We start from the raw sequence: 20232 nt of genomic DNA, 5'->3' as shown, positions 1-20232 counted from the left end.
GCTTGTGTGCTCTCTCCCTCCTTTAAAAATAGACAAATAAATAAAAATAAAGATTTTATTTATTTATGTGACAGAGAGAGGGAGCACAGACTGGGGTAGAAACAGAGGGAGAGAGAGAAGCAGGTTTCCCACTGAGCAGGAAGCCCAATGCAGGGTGAGATCCCAGGACCCTGAAGTCATGACCTGAGCTGAAGGCAGAAGGTTAACTGACTGAGTCACCTCTGTGCCTCAGAGGAGCATTTTTAAAAAAGATTTTATTTTTAATTATGTGGGGCTCAAACTCACAACCCCAAGACCAAGAGTCTCATGCTCTACCAGAGCCAGCCAGGCATCCCTCAAGGAAGAATTTTTTTACTGTCCTGGCCTCCATTCTCATTTGGCTATTTTTTTTTTTAAATCAGAAAACCAATGTTTTATTCCTAAAGCTCTGCCATATTTCTAACGGTTGCCAATGGTCACCTGCCACACACGCACCAGGTTGTCCATGTAGCCAGCAAACAGAGTCTGGCCATCAGCAGACCAGGTCAGAGAGGTACACTGAGGTGGCTCTGCCTTGCTGCTTGTACTGATAACTTCTTGCTTTAGTTCATCTACAATGATCTTGCCTTCCAAGTCCCAGATCTTGATGCTGGGGCCCGTGGCAGCACAGAGCCAGTATCGGTTAGGACTGAAGCACAGAGCATTGATGATGTCCCCACCATCAAGTGTATAGAGGTGCTCGCCTTCGTTGAGATCCCACAGCATGGCCTGGCCATCCTTCCCTCCAGAAGCGCAGAGGGATCCATCTGGAGAGACAGTTACAGTGTTCAGGTAGCCTGTGTGGCCGATGTGATTGGTTTTCAGCTTGCAGTTCGCCAAGTTCCATACCTTCACCAGCTTGTCCCAGCCAGGAGACAATAATGGGATTGCTGCTATTGGGTGGGAATCGGACACAAGATACCCACTCCAAATGGCTTTCATCCCGGACAGCATATTTGCATACACCCAGAGTATTCCACAGCTTGATAGTTTTATCTCAGGAGCCAGAAACAATTTGCCGGTTGTCGGAGGAGAAGGCCACACTCAGCACATCTTTGGTATGGCCTACAAATCTGCGTGTGGTGGTACCCGTTGTGAGATTCCAGAGACGAAGGGTTCCATCCCAGGAGCCGGAGAGGGCAAACTGGCCATATGAGGAGATGACCACATCACTGACAAAGTGGGAGTGACCCCGAAGAGCACGCTGAGGGATGCCATAGTTAGTCTCATCCCTGGTCAGCTTCCACATGATGATGGTCTTATCTCGAGAGGCGGACAGTATCATGTCCGGGAACTGGGGAGTCGTGGCGATCTGAGTCACCCAGCCGTTGTGGCCCTTGAGGGTGCCATGAAGTGTCATCTGCTCAGTCATGTTGGCGGCGAGTGTGGATGTCACCAAGGCGACAAGGATGGGGCTGGATAGTTCAGAGAGACTAGCAGCACCTCTCATTTGGCTATTTTTTAAATGTGTACTAATTTTTAAATTTTATTTTCAATTGGAAGTATGAGTCAGAAGTTAAAATTCAAACTTGCAGAAACAAGAAAAACACTGAGGAAAACAACCTGAAATCAAAAAGAAATTTGTGATGGATATGGTGGTGGTCTCTTAAGCTCCCCAGCTTAGCAAGCAAAGGGGTACCAAACAGGTGGTTAATCATCACTGGGGTTTTCCAGAGAAATAGAACCAATGGAATGGATATCTATACACACACACATTATAAAAAATTGAATGAGGGGTGCCCAGGTGGCTCAGTGGGTTAAAGCCTGTGCCTTCGGCTCAGGTCATGATCCCAGGGTCCTGGGATTGAGCCCCACATCGTGCTCTCTGGTCAGCAGGGAGCCTGCTTCCCTTCCTCTCTCTCTGCCTGCCTCTCTGCCTACCTGTGATCTCTGTCTGTCAAATAAATAAATAAAAATCTTAAAAAAAAATTGAATGAAAAGTCCCAAGATGGACAGTTGACAAGCTGGAGATCGAAAGAGCCAATAGTGTAGTTTCAGTTCAAGTTTGTAAGTTAGAGATCCAAGAGGCCCAATAGGGTTGTTTCAGTCCCCAAACCAGCAAGCTGTGAACTCAAAAGCCAATAATTCAGTTCAAGTTCAAAAGCTGGAAAAAACCCTACATCCCAGTTGAGAGCAGTCAGGCAAGAGGGGCAGCCTTTATGTTCTATTCAAGTCATCAACTAATTGGATGAGGGCTACCCACAATCTGCTCTACTCAGTCCACCAATTCAAATGTTAAATCTCATCCAAAAATACCCTCACAGACATATCCAGAATAATGTTCGACAAATATCTGGGCACTTGTGGCTCAGTCAAGCTGAAACATAAACTTACCACCACATAATCCAAAAAGCAGAAGATGAACTTGAATACTTATTTAATATTAGATTTTTATTGTTGTGCAAATGAAAAGCATTTCATTCATCACCCATCCTAGTGTTTTTTGAGGTCCAAAACCCCACAAAAAAACAAAAGCTTTGATAAGTAAAAAGCTTGTAAAACCTTCATTTGTACAGTGTCGCTTAAAAACAAATTTTTCGGAGGAAAAAAAAGGCATATAAGTGAACTCCTGTAAAGCATACTCCTTTCTTTTTTTTTTTTTTTTAAAGATTTTATTTATTTATTTGACAGACACAGATCACAAGTAGGCAGAGAGGCAGGCAGAGAGAGAGAGAGAGAAGCAGGCTCCCTGCCGAGCAGAGAGCCCGATGCGGGACTCGATCCCAGGACCCCGAGATCATGACCTGAGCCGAAGGCAGCAGCTTAACCCACTGAGCCACCCAGGCGCCCCAGGCATACTCCTTTCTTGATACACATCCAAATGAGTAAAGAGAGGAAGATGTCATTTTTTTATTAACAAAATTGTCATTTGACATTTTTTTTAAAAAGCCCATCTGATATTATAAGCTCCAAATAATATTAGACCCATAAAAGATGTTTCATATCAAAATTTTAAAACGATGTCAGGAGCTAACAACAAATCCCTATTTTCTTGGCAAAGTTAATTAACTATTCTAGGTAACAAGTAAAAGAAATTCAGAAAGACCCTATAAATATCCCTCCAATTGGAAGGGATGTGTGCTGAAGGCATAAGCAGAGTACAAGAAGGACAAAAAATTCTTTCAGAACACATTTGATAAGGGCAGTTCTAGAAATTTCATATAGGAAATGGCACTCTGCTTGGAAGAAGATGGGGGATTTGTTTGAGATTATGTTTGGATAAGATGCAAAGTTTTTATTTAGATCACATGTTCATTAGGGTGTCTAGAGAGTTTATGAGGATAAAGGTGTCTCCTGAGACAACTTTTGGTCCCCTCCTGTCATCTGTTTACATATCTCAAAGAAGGCAGGCCAAAAAGATGAACCCTCTAACTGAGCAAGGGCTTCTCTCTTAAATTTTATGAAAATTTTGAAACAAACACAAAGGCATATGAATTCATATATAGAAGCTTCGTATATTCATCATTTAGCTTCAACTCTGACCAGCTTTTTGCAATCTTATTATTACCTCTTTCCCCCATTCACACTGTTTTTTTGGGGAGGGCTAGCTATTAAAGTAAATCCCAAATATCATGTAATCTCACCATAAATAACTCCGGTGATAGTAACAGATGGCCTCATCACATTCAACAAATTTAACCCTTTAACAAACATTCCTTAACATTTTCTAATACTTAGACTGTATAATTTTTCTCAGTTGTTGCAAAAAAAAAAAAAAACCCAAACCCTTCTACAGTTGGTTTGTTTGAACAAGATTCAAAAAGATCCACATTCAGTTGATATTTATTTACCTTGTAAGTCCTTGTAAGTGTAAAATAGCCCCCTTTTCCTCCTTCCCTTTTAGAAAACGCAGGGTAAAGAATTCTTTCCCTTTATTCATCAATTCTCGGGGGTGCCTGGGTGGCTCAGTGGGTTGAGGCCTCTGCCTTCTGCTCGGGGTCGTGGTCTCAGGGTCCTGGGATTGGGCCCTGCATTGGGCTCTCTGCTCCATGGGGAGCCTGCTTCCCCTCTTCCCTCTCTCTGCCTGCCTCTCTGCCTACTTGTGATCTCAGTAAAAAACAAAACAAAACAAAAAACAAACTATACTTCACAAAACTTCAGCATTGGTAAAGATGTGGAGAGAGAAGTACTTTTTTTTGTTTTTTTTTAAGATTTTACTTATGTAATTGACAGACAAAGATCACAAGCAGGCAGAGAGGCAGAGAGAGAGGCGCAGGCTCCCTGCCGAGCACAGAGCCAGATGTGGGGCTCAATCCCAGAGCCCTGAGATCATGACCTGAGCTGAAGGCAGAGGCACCCACTGAACCACCCAGGTGCCCCAAGAGAGGTACTCTAATATACAGTTGGTAGAAGTAAAAATTTGTTTAATTTTCAATATGCTTCATATGTTTCATTGACCCATCAATTTTACATGTGTAAATTTATTTAAGGCCAGTTTCAAAAATGCCTCAGAATAAGTGAAGCTCGTGTTAATTTTGGAGAAAATTTAGTTATGCACTAAGATGGATTAATTTTTATCACAAAATGACAGGCAAACTGAGAAAAGTGCCTTTTTAAAAGACAGGGATGCCTAGGTGGCTCAGTTGGTTAAGCGGCTGCCTACGGCTTGGGTCATGATCCCAGTATCCTGGGATCAAGTCCCACATTGGGCTCTGCCTCTGCCTGCCACTCTGTCTGTCTGTGCGCGTGTTCTCTCTCTGACAAGTAAATAAATAAAATCTTTAAAGAAAATTATTTAAAAGACATTATAAAGTGATGGGCCTTAATATGCTCAAAAGACATGAGAAAACTTAATTAAAAACTTAAAAGTTGATCCCGGGTGGTGGAGGAAGGGGAATGAGGAACATACAGGGGCTTTCATTGTGTTTGTCACATTTTATTTCTTAAATTGGGTGATAAGTTCACAGGCATTTGCTATAATCCTGCCTATTTTTTTTTACTTTTATTATTTTTTTAAAAGATTTTATTTATTTGACAGACAGAGATCATAAGTAGGCAGAGAGGCAGGCAGAGAGAGAGGAGGAAGCAAGCTCCCTGCTGAGCAGAGAGCCAATGAGGGGCTCGATCCCAAGACCCTGGGATCATGACCTGAGCCAAAGGCAGAATCTTTATTCCACTGAGCCACCCAGGCTATAATCCTGCCTATTTTTTTTTACTTTTATTATTTTTTTAAAAGATTTTATTTATTTGACAGACAGAGATCATAAGTAGGCAGAGAGGCAGGCAGAGAGAGAGGAGGAAGCAAGCTCCCTGCTGAGCAGAGAGCCAATGAGGGGCTCGATCGCAGGACCCTGGGATCATGACCTGAGCCAAAGGCAGAAGCTTTATTCCACTGAGCCACCCAGGCACCCCTGCCTATGTTTTTTAAATTATTATTTTTTTTAAGTAAACGCTAACCCTAACATGGGACTCAATCTCATGACTGCAAGATCCAGAGTTGCATGCTCTACCCACTATGCCAGCCAGGTGCCCTATGGCTATTTTTAAAAAAAATATTAGCAGCATCATTACAAAGTGCTCAGTGGATTAAGCCGCTGCCTTCGGCTCGGGTCATGATCTCAGGGTCCTGGGATCGAGCCCCACATCGGGCTCTCTGCTCTGTGGGGAGCCTGCTTCCTCCTCTCTCTCTGCCTGCCTCTCTGCCTACTTGTGATCTCTCTCTGTCAAATAAATAAATAAAATCTTTAAAAAAAAAAATATCTTAACTGGATGAGAGACAGTGATTAAGTGAATTGTTTGGATAAAATTACATAATGTACTGATTTACTCAATTATTTATTCATTTACCGTGTTTAAATAGATGGTATCTGAGAAGACATGTGTATTTTTAACTATATATGAACATTTGGGAACTTGAGGTCAAACAGAAAAAATGTATAGCTGTAGCGAAACCTACTACAATAAAAACTTCAGGGCTAGTAGGTGTAAATGCAGGTGCTGTGCATTTGTTACACAAATATACCCAGCATGAATGACATTCTCCAGGAATACCTCTCACCATAAGTAAGAATACACATATATCATTTGAGTACCTTTATTTGGATTTTTAAATTAAAAAAAAAATTTAAAGATTTGAGAAAGAGAGTGCACTTGCATGTGAGTGGGGAGAGGAAGAGGGAGAATCTCAGAAAGACTTCCCACTGAATACAGAGCCCATTGTAGAGCTCAATCCCATGACCCCAAGATCGGGACCCGAGCCAATGCAAAACCAAGAGTTGGATGCTCAACGGACTGAGCCACCCTGGTGCCTCTAATTGTATATTTAAATGACAGATTATTTGTGTTTGCACATGTGCACCAGATATATGCATATGTATGTATATGTAAACAACATAAAAAAACAGTAGTTACCTGTCTTGAAGACCTGAAACATTAAGTTGTTTCACTGAAGGGGAAAACATATGATTCCATGACATGAATTAATAAAATAGTATATTTATCTGAAGAAATTATCCAGAATTGAGATACATAAAGATGTAAGATAGATTCAAAGATACTGAGGCAAGACTGATACCTAGGGGCACCTGGGTAGCTCAGATGGTTAAGCATCTGCCTTTGGCTTAGGTCATGATCTCAGGGTTCTGGGATTGAGGCCCACATCAGGCTCCCCACTCACCAGGAAGCCTGCTCCCCCCTCTCCCTGCCTGCCTCTGCCTACTTGTAATCTCTCTCTGTCAAATAAATAAAATCTTAAAAAAAAGAAAAAGTTTATTTTTTAAAAAAGACTGATATCTAACACATGTTTAAGCTGAAAACAAAGAGAAAAGACAGAATCAGATAGGCGTACTTAAAGAGATACCGGTTGGAATGCCTGGGTGGCTTAGTCGCTAAGATCTGCCTTGGGCTAGGGTCATGATCTCAGGGTCCTGGGATCCAGTCCCAGGTCCAGCTCTCTGCTCAGCAGGAAGCCTGCTTCTCCCTCTCCCACTCTCCCTGCTTGTGCTCCCTCTCTCACTCTCTGTCAAATAAATAAAATCTTAAAAAAAAAAAAAGAGATACTGGTTAAGAATGTAACTCCAGTAGGGCAGAGATTTTGTTTTTTGTTTGTTTGTTTTTAATACTGCATCGCTAAACCTAGATGATAGCCTGTTACACAGTAAATGGCTAATAAATATTTGTTGAAAAAAAATCTGTTGAATTATATTGATTTCTATTTCTACTAATATGGAAAGATAGTCACCTAGGCTAACCATCCCACTGAAAACATTCAAAATGCCTGGGTAAATTATAAAAAGAGAATCTTGAAAGCATTTATGAAAGCACAGGAAAACTATTGTCAAATGAGACGTAGAAGATGAGCTTTTCCAGGGACAAATACCAAATACCAAGGTACTCAAAGAACTGTCTGAGAAATGAACCAAAGGAAAATAAATGAGATCCAGAAAAATATCCCACAGGAGAAATAAGCATTTTATGCATGATAAAGTTGATGGTGTGGATTGTTGGATCATAAGAGGAAGAAGCCACAGACATAGCACTTTCCATTTAACTTAAAAATCAGATGACATATATATATACCACAAGAAATGTATACATATGTTCGTCAAAACATGTGAACAAGTATATTGGTAGTAGCGGTGTTCATACTGGGGCTTCAAACTGTGTGGGAACCGCACAAATGCCCATCAACAATAGAATGGATACATAGATTGTGGAATATGCACACAATGGAGTAATACACAGCAAAAAACATAGCTACAAGCCGCAAAATTAATGAACCTCACAAACCTAATGTTGAATATAAAAGAACCCATTTATATAAAACACAAAACAACAATAACAATTATCCTGATTCCTAACAAAATGCCATGTTCATAGACTGGAAGACTCAATGGGGTCAATCCCAAATTAATCTGTAGATTCAAAGCAATTCAAATAAAAATCCCAACTTTTTGTGTGTGTGTTCAAAGGCTGACTTTGAAACTTATATCAAAATGAAGATAGGCAAGAATAGTCAGGAGAGTCAAGTAAAGCAAGGTGGGAGAAATCTGTTCTACCTGACATTAAGACTTAATATGAAGCTAAGGTATTAAGACAGTGGTATCAACAAACCAGTGGAACAGGATAGAGAGCTCAGAAAGAGAACCATGAATATATGGATACTAGATAGAAGAAAATGATGGTACTGCAGAATAATGTGGAAGGCACAAACTTTTCAATAATTAAAGTTGGGCAATCAGACATTCATCTGGAAAAAAGAAACGAGACTTAACCCCCAATTTGCACCATAACACAAAAACCAATTCCAGGAAAATAATAAAGTTATTTGTGGAAAGTAAGGTAATAAAGTTCCTCAAAGATAAAATAGGAGACTATCTTCTTGATCTTGAAATGGGGAGAGGCATTTTATAGAAGACGCATGAAGTATTAACCATAAAGATGTGTGGATAAACTGAACATCATAATCAAGAAATCTTAATCAAAAAATACCACTTAAATTTGAAGGGTCAGGGGTGGGAGGTTGGGGGAACAAGTGGTGGGTAATAGGGAGGGCACGTTTTGCATGGAGCACTGGGTGTTGTGCAAAAACAATGAATACTGTTACGCTGAAAAAAATAAATAAAATGATAAAAAAAAAAAACTACATGCAAAAAAAAAATACCACTTAAAAAGTGAAAAACCAAGCAAATAAAAGACATTTGCAGTACATACATTCAACAGACTCATTTCCAGAATACAGAACTCTTAAAATCAAGAAGACAGTCCCCAGAGGATACCTAAAGGGTTTTTTTTTTAAAAATGGAAAATATTAGTCATCTAGAAAATACACATACAAAAATACAAAACTTATGACCTAGCAATTACACTTTTTATTTTTTAGCAATTACACTCTTAATTATATTATCTATCCATGCATATGTTTGCCAAAAGACATGACTGTTCTATAACAGAATTATTTTTAAGACCCTAAAATTGAATGGGCGCCTGGGTGGCTCAGTGGGTTAAGCCGCTGCCTTCAGCTCAGGTCATGATCTCAGGGTCCTGGGATCGAGTCCCACATCGGGCTCTCTGCTCGGCAGGGAGCCTGCTTCCCTCTCTCTCTCTCTCTGCCTGCCTATCTACTTGTGATCTCTATCAAATAAATAAATAAAATCTTTAAAAAAAAAAACACCCTAAAATTGAAAACAATCTCCATATCCCCATACTGGTGATTGGTATCAATAGTGACATACAAAAATGACTCAGAACATGTGAGCAAAAGAAGTTAAAATACAAAGTACATTATGATTTCAGTTATGCAGAGTAAAAAATAGGAGATGAAAAAATAAACTATGGTGTTTAGGATGCATGAATCACTTTCAAAATCATGAAGGAAATCAGGTTAAGTTACTATCATAAAGTCCAGATAGTGTTATTAGAAAATAAACTGAGATATGTTAAAATTTTGAAATTTGAACAAACACTGATTTGGATCTGGGCAGCACTAAACTGTTAGGAGCTAGGGGAAAGGCTCTTATATTAAAAAATACTGTACTTAAAGCAAAGAAATTATTTGATTGGCTATAGCTGAAGGAGTTCCCTTGTCTGCGAAAGCCAAGTTGTCAGGCTGTGATTGGTTGTCCCCAGATTTTTCAGTTAGAGGACTTTACTCTGGTTTAGGTTTTGGTTTGCTTAAGTAGGCTGCCACCAATTAGACTTTCCTTGTTTTATTTAAAAATTATCTGAGGGTGGAAAAGGGAGGGTGAAATAATTGGAAGGGGTTTTTGGGTCCTGGCAATGTTCAGTAGTCACCCTTCACCTGGGTGATTCCACAGGTTTTAGCATTCTGACAATTCATGGAGTTGTATATAGTGTTGTATAGACTTGTGTTTTTCAAAATAAAATAGCAATCTATTAATCTATGTATGAGTTAGTTACCTAGGAATACATCTAGCAAATGATGTATAAGACCTTTATGGGAAAGGCATTAAATGAAACCCGAATAATGGAGATATTCATGTTCATAGTTTGGATCACTCCTGACCCACTCCTCTACTATCCCCAAATCTGTTCCTTCTCATCTCAGCTAATGGCAATTCATTTCTAGTTGTTCAGGTAAAATCTTTGCTCATTCTGACTTCTCATACCACATAGTCCACTAGCATATCCCTTGGGAGCAATCTTCAAAATATATCCAAAACCTGATCCCTTCTACCACTTAACCATCTTGGCTTAAGTCACTATATTTTGCCCAATTATTGCAGATAATCTCTTGCTTTTTTGTTCCTGCTTTGGCCTCATTTCTTTTTCTCAACACAGCAGTCAGAGCAACTGTTTACATAAATTATACTAAAAGCTAAGGGACTTGGAGCACCTGGGTGGCTCAGTGGGTTAAAGCCTCTGCCTTTGGCTCTGGTAGTGATCCCAGGGTCCTGGGGATCAACCCCCACATCGGGCTCTCTGCTCGGCAGGGGGCCTGCTTCCTCCCCTCTCTCTGCCTACTTGTGATCTCTGTCAAATAAATAAAATTTAAAAAAAAAAAAAAAAAGCTAAGGGACTTAAAATAGCCTGTAATGCCCAATACAAGCTGGACCTCCAATTACCTCTCTGAAATACTTTAATGCTTTTCTCCCTAGTTACTCAGCTTCAGCCACAATGGCTTCTGGCTGCATCTCCGCTCATTGTTTCAAACAAGCATACCTGGATGTGCTGGAAGAGGAAACTAAAGTTGCGAAGACAAGAAATTGAATCACAAAAGCCATGTTAAGGACCTGTCATAGTTTCTTCATAACATTGCCTATAATGCACAAGGCTCTATTCTAGGTATTTGAAATAGAGCAATAGGTTAAAAATAATTTTAAAAAATCTTGCTCTCATGGAGCTTCAAGTGGAAAGTAGGCAATAAACCAAAGTATGGGAACTATACAGTAGCATGGTAAATGTTACGAAAATAAGCCAAGTGGACAGTGAAGGCCAGTGGTGGTTATTATGAAATCAAATAGATGACAATAGGAAGCGGTTGTAGGTATTTAAGTATCATTTTTGGGAAAACACCATGCTAGGGAGCATAAAGAAAAGTGTAGGAACTTTCAGATTCCTCAGGTTCATTCTTATCAAGTTGTAGTCTTCCCCCGTTAACTTACTAGCAGGAAGATCCAACCATATAAATAACAAGCATGTCTTCTGGACCAGTGGAACAGAAGAGAGAGCTTGGCAAGAGAACCATGAATACATGCATACCAGATAGAAGAAAATGATGGTACTGCAGAATAATGTGGAAGGCACAAACTTTTCAATAATTAAAGTTGGGCAATCAGACATTCATCTGGAAAAAAGAAATGAGACTCAACCCCCAATATGCACTATAACACAAAAACCAATTCCAGGAAAATAATAGTTATTTGTGGAAAGTAAGATAATAAAGTTCCTCAAAGATAAAATAGGAGACTACCTTCTTGATCTTGAAATGGGGAGAGGCATTTTAATGCCATTACCTTAAGGGAAACTAGGTAGGTGACTTTTGCTCAAGGATTTCAATGTTTGTTTGTTTTTTGTTTTTTTAAATTCATGTTAAGTAATAGAACCCTTAAACATTTAATGACTTCTTTTGACAGCATTGGCTCATATTATACCATGCAATCATTAGTAGCTTTACTTTTAAATTTGCAGTTTATAAATTCAATTTATTACTTTCCTTAGCCTAATTACTAGAGTATACATGTGTAATCATGAGTTCTAGACGCAGTGCATGGATGAGCTCTAGAATGGAGGTACAACTCATTTAAGATAGAACAGTCTTCCAATTTCTGTGGTTGTGGAAACCCTGGAATTTTAGAGTAAGAAAGATGTTTCCTAAATAGTTCCTTAGATGTCTCCAAACTTAATTTCAGTCCTTAGTCTCTAGCCCTATTCATCTTCAGGTTCTACATTTTCCACAAACGCTGATCTGTAACATCTAACAGGAAGACCCCTGTATCTGAAAAAGATACAGAAAAACCCTGGGAAATAGTCATTACTTCTACATTCTAGCATTCCTTGTATTTCTGTAAGGAACCAATTCAATTACATGGTTCTCTGAAAACAAATTCCATTTAATTTCACTTCTAAGGTCAAAGCATTAGTTGGAAACCAGAAAAAAAAAGAAAAGACAAAAACCAACCCCGTCTTAGTCTTCCAGTTTGTAAGTGCATACCACTAGTTAAAAAACTTAAAACAATTCTATATAGATTTTAAAATTGTGCTTGCTTCGGCAGCACATATACTAAAATTGGAACGATTTTAAAATTGCTCTTCATATTCCAAAGATTTTTTTTCTGATGCTTTTATAGCCCCAATCTCACAACTGGGCTTAAAGCCGAACTTATTTCTGTAAGCACCAGACCAATTTTCCAGGTAAAAATGAGTTAATAAAACTTAGTATTGTTCAAAGGATCTTAACACATACAATTATTTTAGAGTCCTTGAATACATATTTTAGGAACCAAGTTATGTTCAAGGTTGTCCCTTTTAAGTTTTTAACCAACCTTTCCCCCACCATGTTTCACAGTATAAAATCTATACTGCATGCTGGAGATCACAAAACCCCTGGATGAAGTGACTCTTGGAAAAAAACTGGCGTGGGAATGCAGGCAGATAGCTCTGCAATTTACAAAGTTCTACTCATTTACTCTTTAAAGGATTTTTTAAAGAATATTTTAACATGTTCTTTTGTATTTTTTACAGTGCTGGAAATGCTACTGACATTTTCACTGTCACCATGTACTTGTCAAGGGAAGAAATAAACAGTCAAACCTAAGTCTAGTCAATGTTATGAACTCAGAGGCCATTTGCAATTAAAGTGCTCTCTTGTAATAAAAGCCATCAAAAAGTTAATACAAGTACTAGTCTTAAGCAGTCACACATCTAAGCCACATTTATTTGCACATGTATAGTAATGGCAACAGATACTCCAAATTCATACAAATTTATAAAACAACAAAGTTAATAATCACTTGGTACACTTGTGTGTTATCTTGCTTACAGATTCAAGTGTAGATGAACTTCCTTCATTCTGTAAACTTTCATACAATACTTAACAAAAAACTCTTGAGAACACATATTGGCATGTTTCAGTTAGAGCCAACACAAAAGTTAAGACAAGACCACAAACTCAACCAAGTTTAGAATATACTTTTCTACCTCCCTCCCCTAGAAAGTGATTATTTTCTTCAATAGATGTATATGCTGTATCACACAAGTAGCCATGGAGACAAAAGAATGATGCTCCCATAATCATGAAGAAAATGCCAACCAAATTATACTGTTATATCTACCAATAAGGATTTATATAGGAGAAACAGGGGGGATGCTTAGATTAAAATAACAAGGGAGACTAGAAAAAAAGTGAAAGATTTTGAGAACTATGTTCCTCCTGAAAGCTGCAAAGATCTGACTATGACAACTCAAAATAATCACGTAAGGCAAATAAAAATGAAAAAAACCTTCAAAGACATTCTAATCACGTTCAGTATCTAGTGATAAAAGCTGAAAATGATATCAAGAGAGTATTTAGTATACAAGTGTCAACGAGGACATTCCAAAACTAATGAAAGAAATGCACATTTATTTCTACAAAAGCAATGTATTATACAGAATCAGAAGGGAACAGACTTAAAGATTTACCTATTAAAATATACAGATTCTTACTGAAGAGTATAGGATATTTAAAAAAGATGACAAGGGATGTTAATCTTTTTTTATTATTATTATTTTTACATATTTTGGAACCTCACATAATTTTGATAAATAACTCTTACAAAATTATGCAAAAAGTACAAGAATGTCTGGTAAACAAACAGTCTATTTTCCAAAAAGATTTTTTACAACATGCAATTCTTAAGGCAGCATCCTCCTTACAAGGAAAGGTAATCCTTTTACTCATCAAGAAATCTTCTGCTGCAAAGAATAGGCTAAGAAAGCCTGGCTTCTTCCATTAACGCCTTTTGTCTTTCCTGTCTGATTTTCGGTCTCTTTCACTTCTTGAAGATCTTTTGCCTGATCGACTACTCTCTGATATAGACCGCTTTCTGTCGGACCGGGAATTCTTATCCTTTGATCCTTTTGTATCTCTACTACTACCACCTTTTGAAGATTTGTGACTTCTTTCTAGTCCTGATGTATCCCTTCGCTTCCGATCCACGCTCCTTCTGTGTTTTCTATCTCTATTATGTCCCCGGCCCCTACTCCGACTTCTACTCTCACTACTACTAGTGGTGCTGCTGCTACTGTCTCTGCTGCTGCTGCCACTCGTGCTGGAGCTGCTACTGGAACTACTGCGACTACTACTGCTGCCACTGCTGGAACTGCTTCCACTGCTGCTACTAGTGGAACTACTACTAGAACTACTACTGCTACTGCTGCGACTTCTACTCTTGCTGGTTTTATTTCTAGCTCGTCCTCTACTTCTGCTCCTAGTTTTGGTTTTGGTTTTGCTCTCTGAATGTACTGTTAAGACTGGCTCTACTGTCACCTCAGTGAGTTTTACAGATTCCACAGGAAATTCCTTCCTCTCAGGTAGTAAATGCCCTTGCTCCTGAAAAACCTGAATTGGTGGCTGTAAAACAGCTAATGGCAAAGTCTCAGGTTGAGAGAGAGGCTGGGCTTGGAGCAGTGCTTGGGGCTGGGGTTGGGGTTGGGATGGGGGCTGGGGCTGGGACGGGGGCTGGGATGGGGGCTGGAGCTGGAGCTGGAGCTGGGGCTGGGGCTGGGGCTGGGGCTGGGACGGTGGCTGTGGCTCAGGCTGCAGCAGCGCCTGGGGCTCAGGCTGAAGCTGAGGCTCAGGCTGAGACTGAGGCAGGGGCTGGAGGTGAGCCACAGGCTCAGGCTGGGGCTCAGATTCTTTCTCTTCTTTTTCCTCAGGCTCATTTTCCATTTCTAGAGCACTGGCATTCTCTTTCACGGGAGAAAGAGATTTACATTCTTTATCTGGCTCAACTTCAAATTCCATCTCTGGCTCCAGTTCTTTGCTAGTTTCGTTTTCTGAAGGTTCTACACTTTCCACTTGATTGGTTTCCATTACCTCCTGCTCAGCAATTACATTTTTGACACTCTCGACCATCTCTAGCACATCCATAACTTCTTCCGGTTGACTATCCTGCTGCTTCTCACTTTCCCTTACCTCAGTTTCCTCCTCCATCTTGACCTCCATTTCCTGTTTTTGTTCCTCCTCCTCCTGTTCTTTCTCTGCATCACTATGAACTATACCTATTTCCTTTTCCTCTTCCTCTCCTGCTTCCTCTATTTCTACATCATTGTGCTGATTACCTGTCTCCTCCAACTCTTCCTCTCGCTGAGCCACCTTACCCTCTTCTTGTTCCGCCTTCTGTTCTTCATTACGCACCACCTGATGCTCTTTTTCCTTCATTGATTGTCTTCTAGGCCTAGCCTCCATTTTATTTATTTGTTCTGCAAATTCGATGCGTCTACCTTCAAATAAAGCTAAAGGATAAAAATTTACATGTGTAAATAAAACATTCAAACTCACAATTTGACACTTAGGCACAAACTGTTATCAAGCTTTATCTAAGTGTCTTTTTGTAAAGAGACACAAGACTGATTATGGCAAGTAATTACAAACTGAAATGAAATGACACAAGCAAAATTCCCCCAGAAACCTATATACTAAGATATTAAGTATCAAGTAACTACACCACATTAACTGATGGGAAAAAAGGACAATTTTTTGCTTTTCTACTTCCTGCTGGATGAGAAAGAGTAAGACCTCTCTGAAATAAAATCATTCTTATGCTATCACATCCTGCATTAATGTTTCCTATCCTAGAAAGACTAATCCTCTAATCCCATCTCAGCAGTGTCTACCTTTGCATGTGTGCTCCTTCTATGGATTACACTAATGTTCACTTTTTTCTTGCTTAATCATCATTTATGTCTGGCTATAAAGAAGTCATCCTATCCAAACACTTAAGAAATACACATGCATTAAGCACTACCTACAACATGGTAAGTTTCAGGTTAAATTCCATCATAAATCAAATGCTCCTGCACTCCAAACTCATTAGCATCTTAGATTATCTTTTTAAAAAAATCAACTGTCGAAACCCTATTATAGGACACTAATGTGTGGGTGTATTACCTTACCCATTTAGAATATTTCACTGGAACTCTTCATGTACACTTACCATTCATTTTTCTCTGTGACTCTTCTATTAATTTTTGGGTAGCTGGACACATTCTTCCAGGAATATAGAACAAATGGGGCTTTGTCTTAGTTCTTATATATTTAATTATCTTGGCATTATGTTCATTCCACTCTTCTTGCTAAAGAAAAGGTAAAAGGTCAGGTTTTCGTAAACATGAAGGATTACCAATCCTAGAATTCCAATTCCAAACTACTACTCACCAGCTGCGCAAGCTCAACCTTCTGTTCTAAAAGCCGCAGTTCTGTCTGTTTAGCACGCCTCTCTTCAAACAGTTCTCTCCTCTCATTTTCAACTTGCTTTCTCTCTTCTTCTGCCTGCACTTCAAGTTTTTGTTCAATTTCCTGGCGCCTCTTTTGCTGAAGATAAACAATTATCTTTGAAAACTTACCACACATCCTGATTATGTGAAACGCTGCAATTTTACTAAGTTATCTTTATATGCTTCATATTTGCAATTCAGGATACCAGCTAATTCAAACTTAGTACTTAGCATTTGAGGCTAATCACAATTTCTCTTTGAGGAAACAGGGACTATGTAAAAATCTAAATATCAAGGACATTAACCATATTATCAGTAACCATTCCATTTAAATTAACTGTTAGGCAACATTCTTTCATAAAACCTAAAAAAGAGGAATGTCTTTTTAAATTATCTTCATAGTTACTCTTCTTCCAAATCAGATAATGTGACAGAAGTGCCATCCTATCTTCACACGTTATGCTTTGAAGACTTTTATATTCCTTAGAAAGTTAACATACAAAACCTCTAATAAAACTTCATTAGTCTATAACTGAATTGTTATCTCCCTTTCCACCATAGTTCTCCTTTGAGAAGCAGTGACTTGATACTGAACACCAAGGACACAATTTTATAGCTTTTATAAAAAAAACCTCTAGAAAGATTGCAGTTGAATTAACTGTGGAAGGCAGGGAATGTTTAGGCTTTTACCTCCAGAGTGCCAATTATTGTCTTGAGTGTATAAATAACTTAAAAATTATAATCACTGAACTAGTTACACTGCTGACCAAGTTCAACTCCCTTGTTTGAAAGAAAGCACTCTGAGGCCTAAAGAAATGAAGAGTCTTGTCTGAAACCACAAAATGAGATCATTGTAGAGCTGAGATCAGAACCCAGGTTCTCCTGAGTCACAGACAAAGGCTCTTTGCACTGAAAGAGAAGTTCAAGTTCATCTCAAAAGAGAACAGTTAAAAATGTAACAACTTCAGAAAATTTTCTAAGTTTTTTCCTTGGCTTTAATTTAGGCCTGCAATTCAGTTTTGAGAGTTTTTTTTTTTTTACTCTTTTCAAAAACATGTAATGAACTACTTTTTGAATACTTAAAGAATCAAAGGAAAACTATATAAATACCCTTTCAGTAGCAACAGTGGATTCTTGTTTAAATTTCTGCAAAGTACCCATCAATAAGCCAAATATTCGTCGGTTCCTAAAGAAGACAAAGAGAAAATTCAATTTCAGTAGGTTGTACTTCATCTAACCCCGCCATTTCCTACAAGAAACATACTACAAACACTTGAACAATTCTTAAATATAAATCTTCCTAAAACTGCATGATTTGACAGGAAATTTTCCCCATTAAAAAAGAACTAAAGCCGGGGTGCCTGGGTGGCTCAGAGGGTCTCTAGGCCTCTGCCTTCAGCTCGGGTCATGATCTTGGGGTCCTGGGATCCAGCCCCGCATCGGGCTCTCTGCTCAGCAGGGAGCCTGCTTCCCTCTCTCTCTGCCTGCCTCTCTGCCTACTGGTGATCCCTCTATCAAATAAATAAATAAAATCTTTTAAAAAACAAAACAAAACAAAACTAAGGATACCTTTGCTTTCCCTTTTCATCCATATTTTGATCCTGGATAAGGTCTCTACGTGTGCGCTCTTTGGAGGTAGCTACAACTGAAGACTGCAAAGCTGGCTGCAAGAGAAAATAAATCTCAGTAATTTAACAACCACATGAAAAGGCAGCACTCTTAAATGTAGCAAAGACAGAAATACTACATTCATCCCGTAAGTAGTTCTTTTCATCTCAATTACCTTTTTAACATCATCATCCTCTGGGTCGCTTTCTTGGCGTGATTCTCTCCTTGTCCGACGCTCCCCGCCCAGCCTGACATACGAAAAATAATTTAAAAGGCCACTGTAAAATCTGACTTAAGTACTATCAAGGACAAGTGATTACTTCTACTATGACTTATTTCCTTAAGTCTCATTTCATCAGTCTCCATTCCATTTCACTCTTTCCTCTGGTAGTAAAAGGATAAGATATGTCACCAGTGCCCAGTCCAAATACTGATCTATATTTCTCAAGCGGATTAAGTTTTTACAGTACAAGACAGGAAAGTAGCACAAATATTTTCTCGCTTTTATTCTTCTCATAATCTTTATTTTGTTAAGATTTCTGTTACTGTTAGTGAAAACTGAGTTCTGAGGGATACAGGCTTAGTTCAGTCAAATACCAAGGGAACAGACTCAAAGAAGTGGTATACTACTCAGTTCTAACATAACTCAACAAAATTTATTAAACACCTGTATCTCTGGCTACCCCAGAAAATACAGCATACAAGTATGTCTTCAAACATTTTCCTCCTACATACCTACTGACTGCCCCTTCAAGGTCTCTCTGTTTGGCTGGGGGTCCTCCTCCACTATCTGAGAATCCACGCCTGCAATTAAAAATGCTCAATATAAACGAAAATTAAGATAAATATTTACCCTTAGCAAAATAATTTCATTGAATTTTTTAAAAAACTCTTCCAATCACAACAACCTTAAATGGGCATCCACTCCAAGATGCTTTTTAGCACTTTTAAAAAAAATAAAAATAAATTAAGTGTACACAAAATGGGTAATGTCTTCTTCAGTCTCTAGTTTTGCATATAAATGAAGTTCCAAGGTAACTACATAGGAAACTATAGCTGATCACAGTTTAAACAAAACAAACACAAACATATCTAATGTGGGCTCTACCACCGATTTTGTTTAAACCTATAGTTAATTTAGTAAAAGTATCTACCGTCTTAGCATAAAGATTAAGTCCTAAGAAAGTCTTACCTCAGCAATAAACTACCACGTCCTCTACCTCCACCAGGACCAGAAAGGGCCAGCAATCTGGCTTGGATGGGCCTAAAAGATATTTACAAATTGTATGAAAATCATGCTTGGACTTATTTAATTTAATGTCACCAAATACTTTCACGGATGCGGTACATCATAAAAAGAAAAATAACCAGAAAAGTTCTAAAAATACGGTTTCAAATCCACGTGCCTCAAACAAGACAGGAAGTCCTATTTTAACTTCCTTGTTTTTTCAAGACCATTATCACAGAAATTGTATTTACTTCGTTGCCCCTACACATTAATAAGCTTGGATCAGACCCTAATTTCGTCAACTCCGAGGAAGCTGCACGTGGGAAAGAGGGTAAATGCTTGGGTGAGAAGTAGCGGACAACGTCCCAGGAGGGTCTCCGGGCCAGCACCCGGTCAGGTAGCCGCCGGTTGGGGAAGGGGCTTTGTGCTGCAGTTCCGGCCCTGCAGGGCCGAGGGCGGGAATCGCAGGCCGGGCCTTCCTACAGGCCAGAAAACATGCCGGCAAAGCTAAGACTCACTTGCCTTCCTCTCGCACCTGAGCTCCGAGACCTACGTCGAGGGCGTGGAAGACTCCCCACCCCATCCAGGACGGGGTTCTACTGCCACCCCCGGGACAGGCCCCGATGTTCTAGCCTTCTTGAGGCTAGCCGCCCTTCCCGCCCCCAATTCACCCCGGCATGACGGCTGTCTCTCGGAGCCAGCCTTTCTTATCCACCTCTTACCTCACGTCATTCGGATCCCGTCCGGTGAGCTTGCGAATATTCTCATCTACGTTCTTTAGGCTCTCTTTGGCCTTTTCTAGCTGCTCCTGCAAAGTTCTCACCGCGACCGCCATCTTCTCTCTGCAGCAGGCTTCGAGACTGCTCTATAGGCCGCGCCTGGCTCTGTCGCGCCGCGAGACGCGGGAGGACTGACAGCAGGGTCCAGCCAATGACAATAAGCGTTGTTTTGCGGCCTCAACCACTCAGCGTCCGAAAGAGGGAGAAGCTGCCGGCCTCTGT

General features: G+C 39.5%; 1 protein-coding gene and 1 pseudogene across 1 annotated transcript; both read right to left on the bottom strand.

Moving 5' to 3' along the window:
- Nucleotides 1–397: 397 nt before the first annotated feature.
- LOC123944161 lies at nt 398–1444 on the bottom strand (annotated as a pseudogene).
- An 11388-nt stretch (nt 1445–12832) lies between these two features.
- PNN (pinin, desmosome associated protein) lies at nt 12833–20197 on the bottom strand. The gene is made up of 9 exons (XM_046009898.1): nt 19954–20197; nt 19196–19267; nt 18739–18807; nt 18179–18251; nt 17965–18059; nt 17506–17581; nt 16337–16492; nt 16116–16254; nt 12833–15414 (listed from the first exon to the last, which is right to left on the bottom strand). The coding sequence occupies exons 1-9, from the start codon at nt 20064–20066 to the stop codon at nt 13910–13912; spliced, it is 2298 nt and encodes a 765-aa protein (XP_045865854.1). The 5' UTR covers nt 20067–20197; the 3' UTR covers nt 12833–13909.
- Nucleotides 20198–20232: the final 35 nt, after the last annotated feature.

This window comes from Meles meles, chromosome 6, assembly GCF_922984935.1.
Source record: "Meles meles chromosome 6, mMelMel3.1 paternal haplotype, whole genome shotgun sequence".
NCBI lineage: Eukaryota > Metazoa > Chordata > Mammalia > Carnivora > Mustelidae > Meles > Meles meles.
This window is presented reverse-complemented; position numbering and strand designations above follow the sequence as displayed.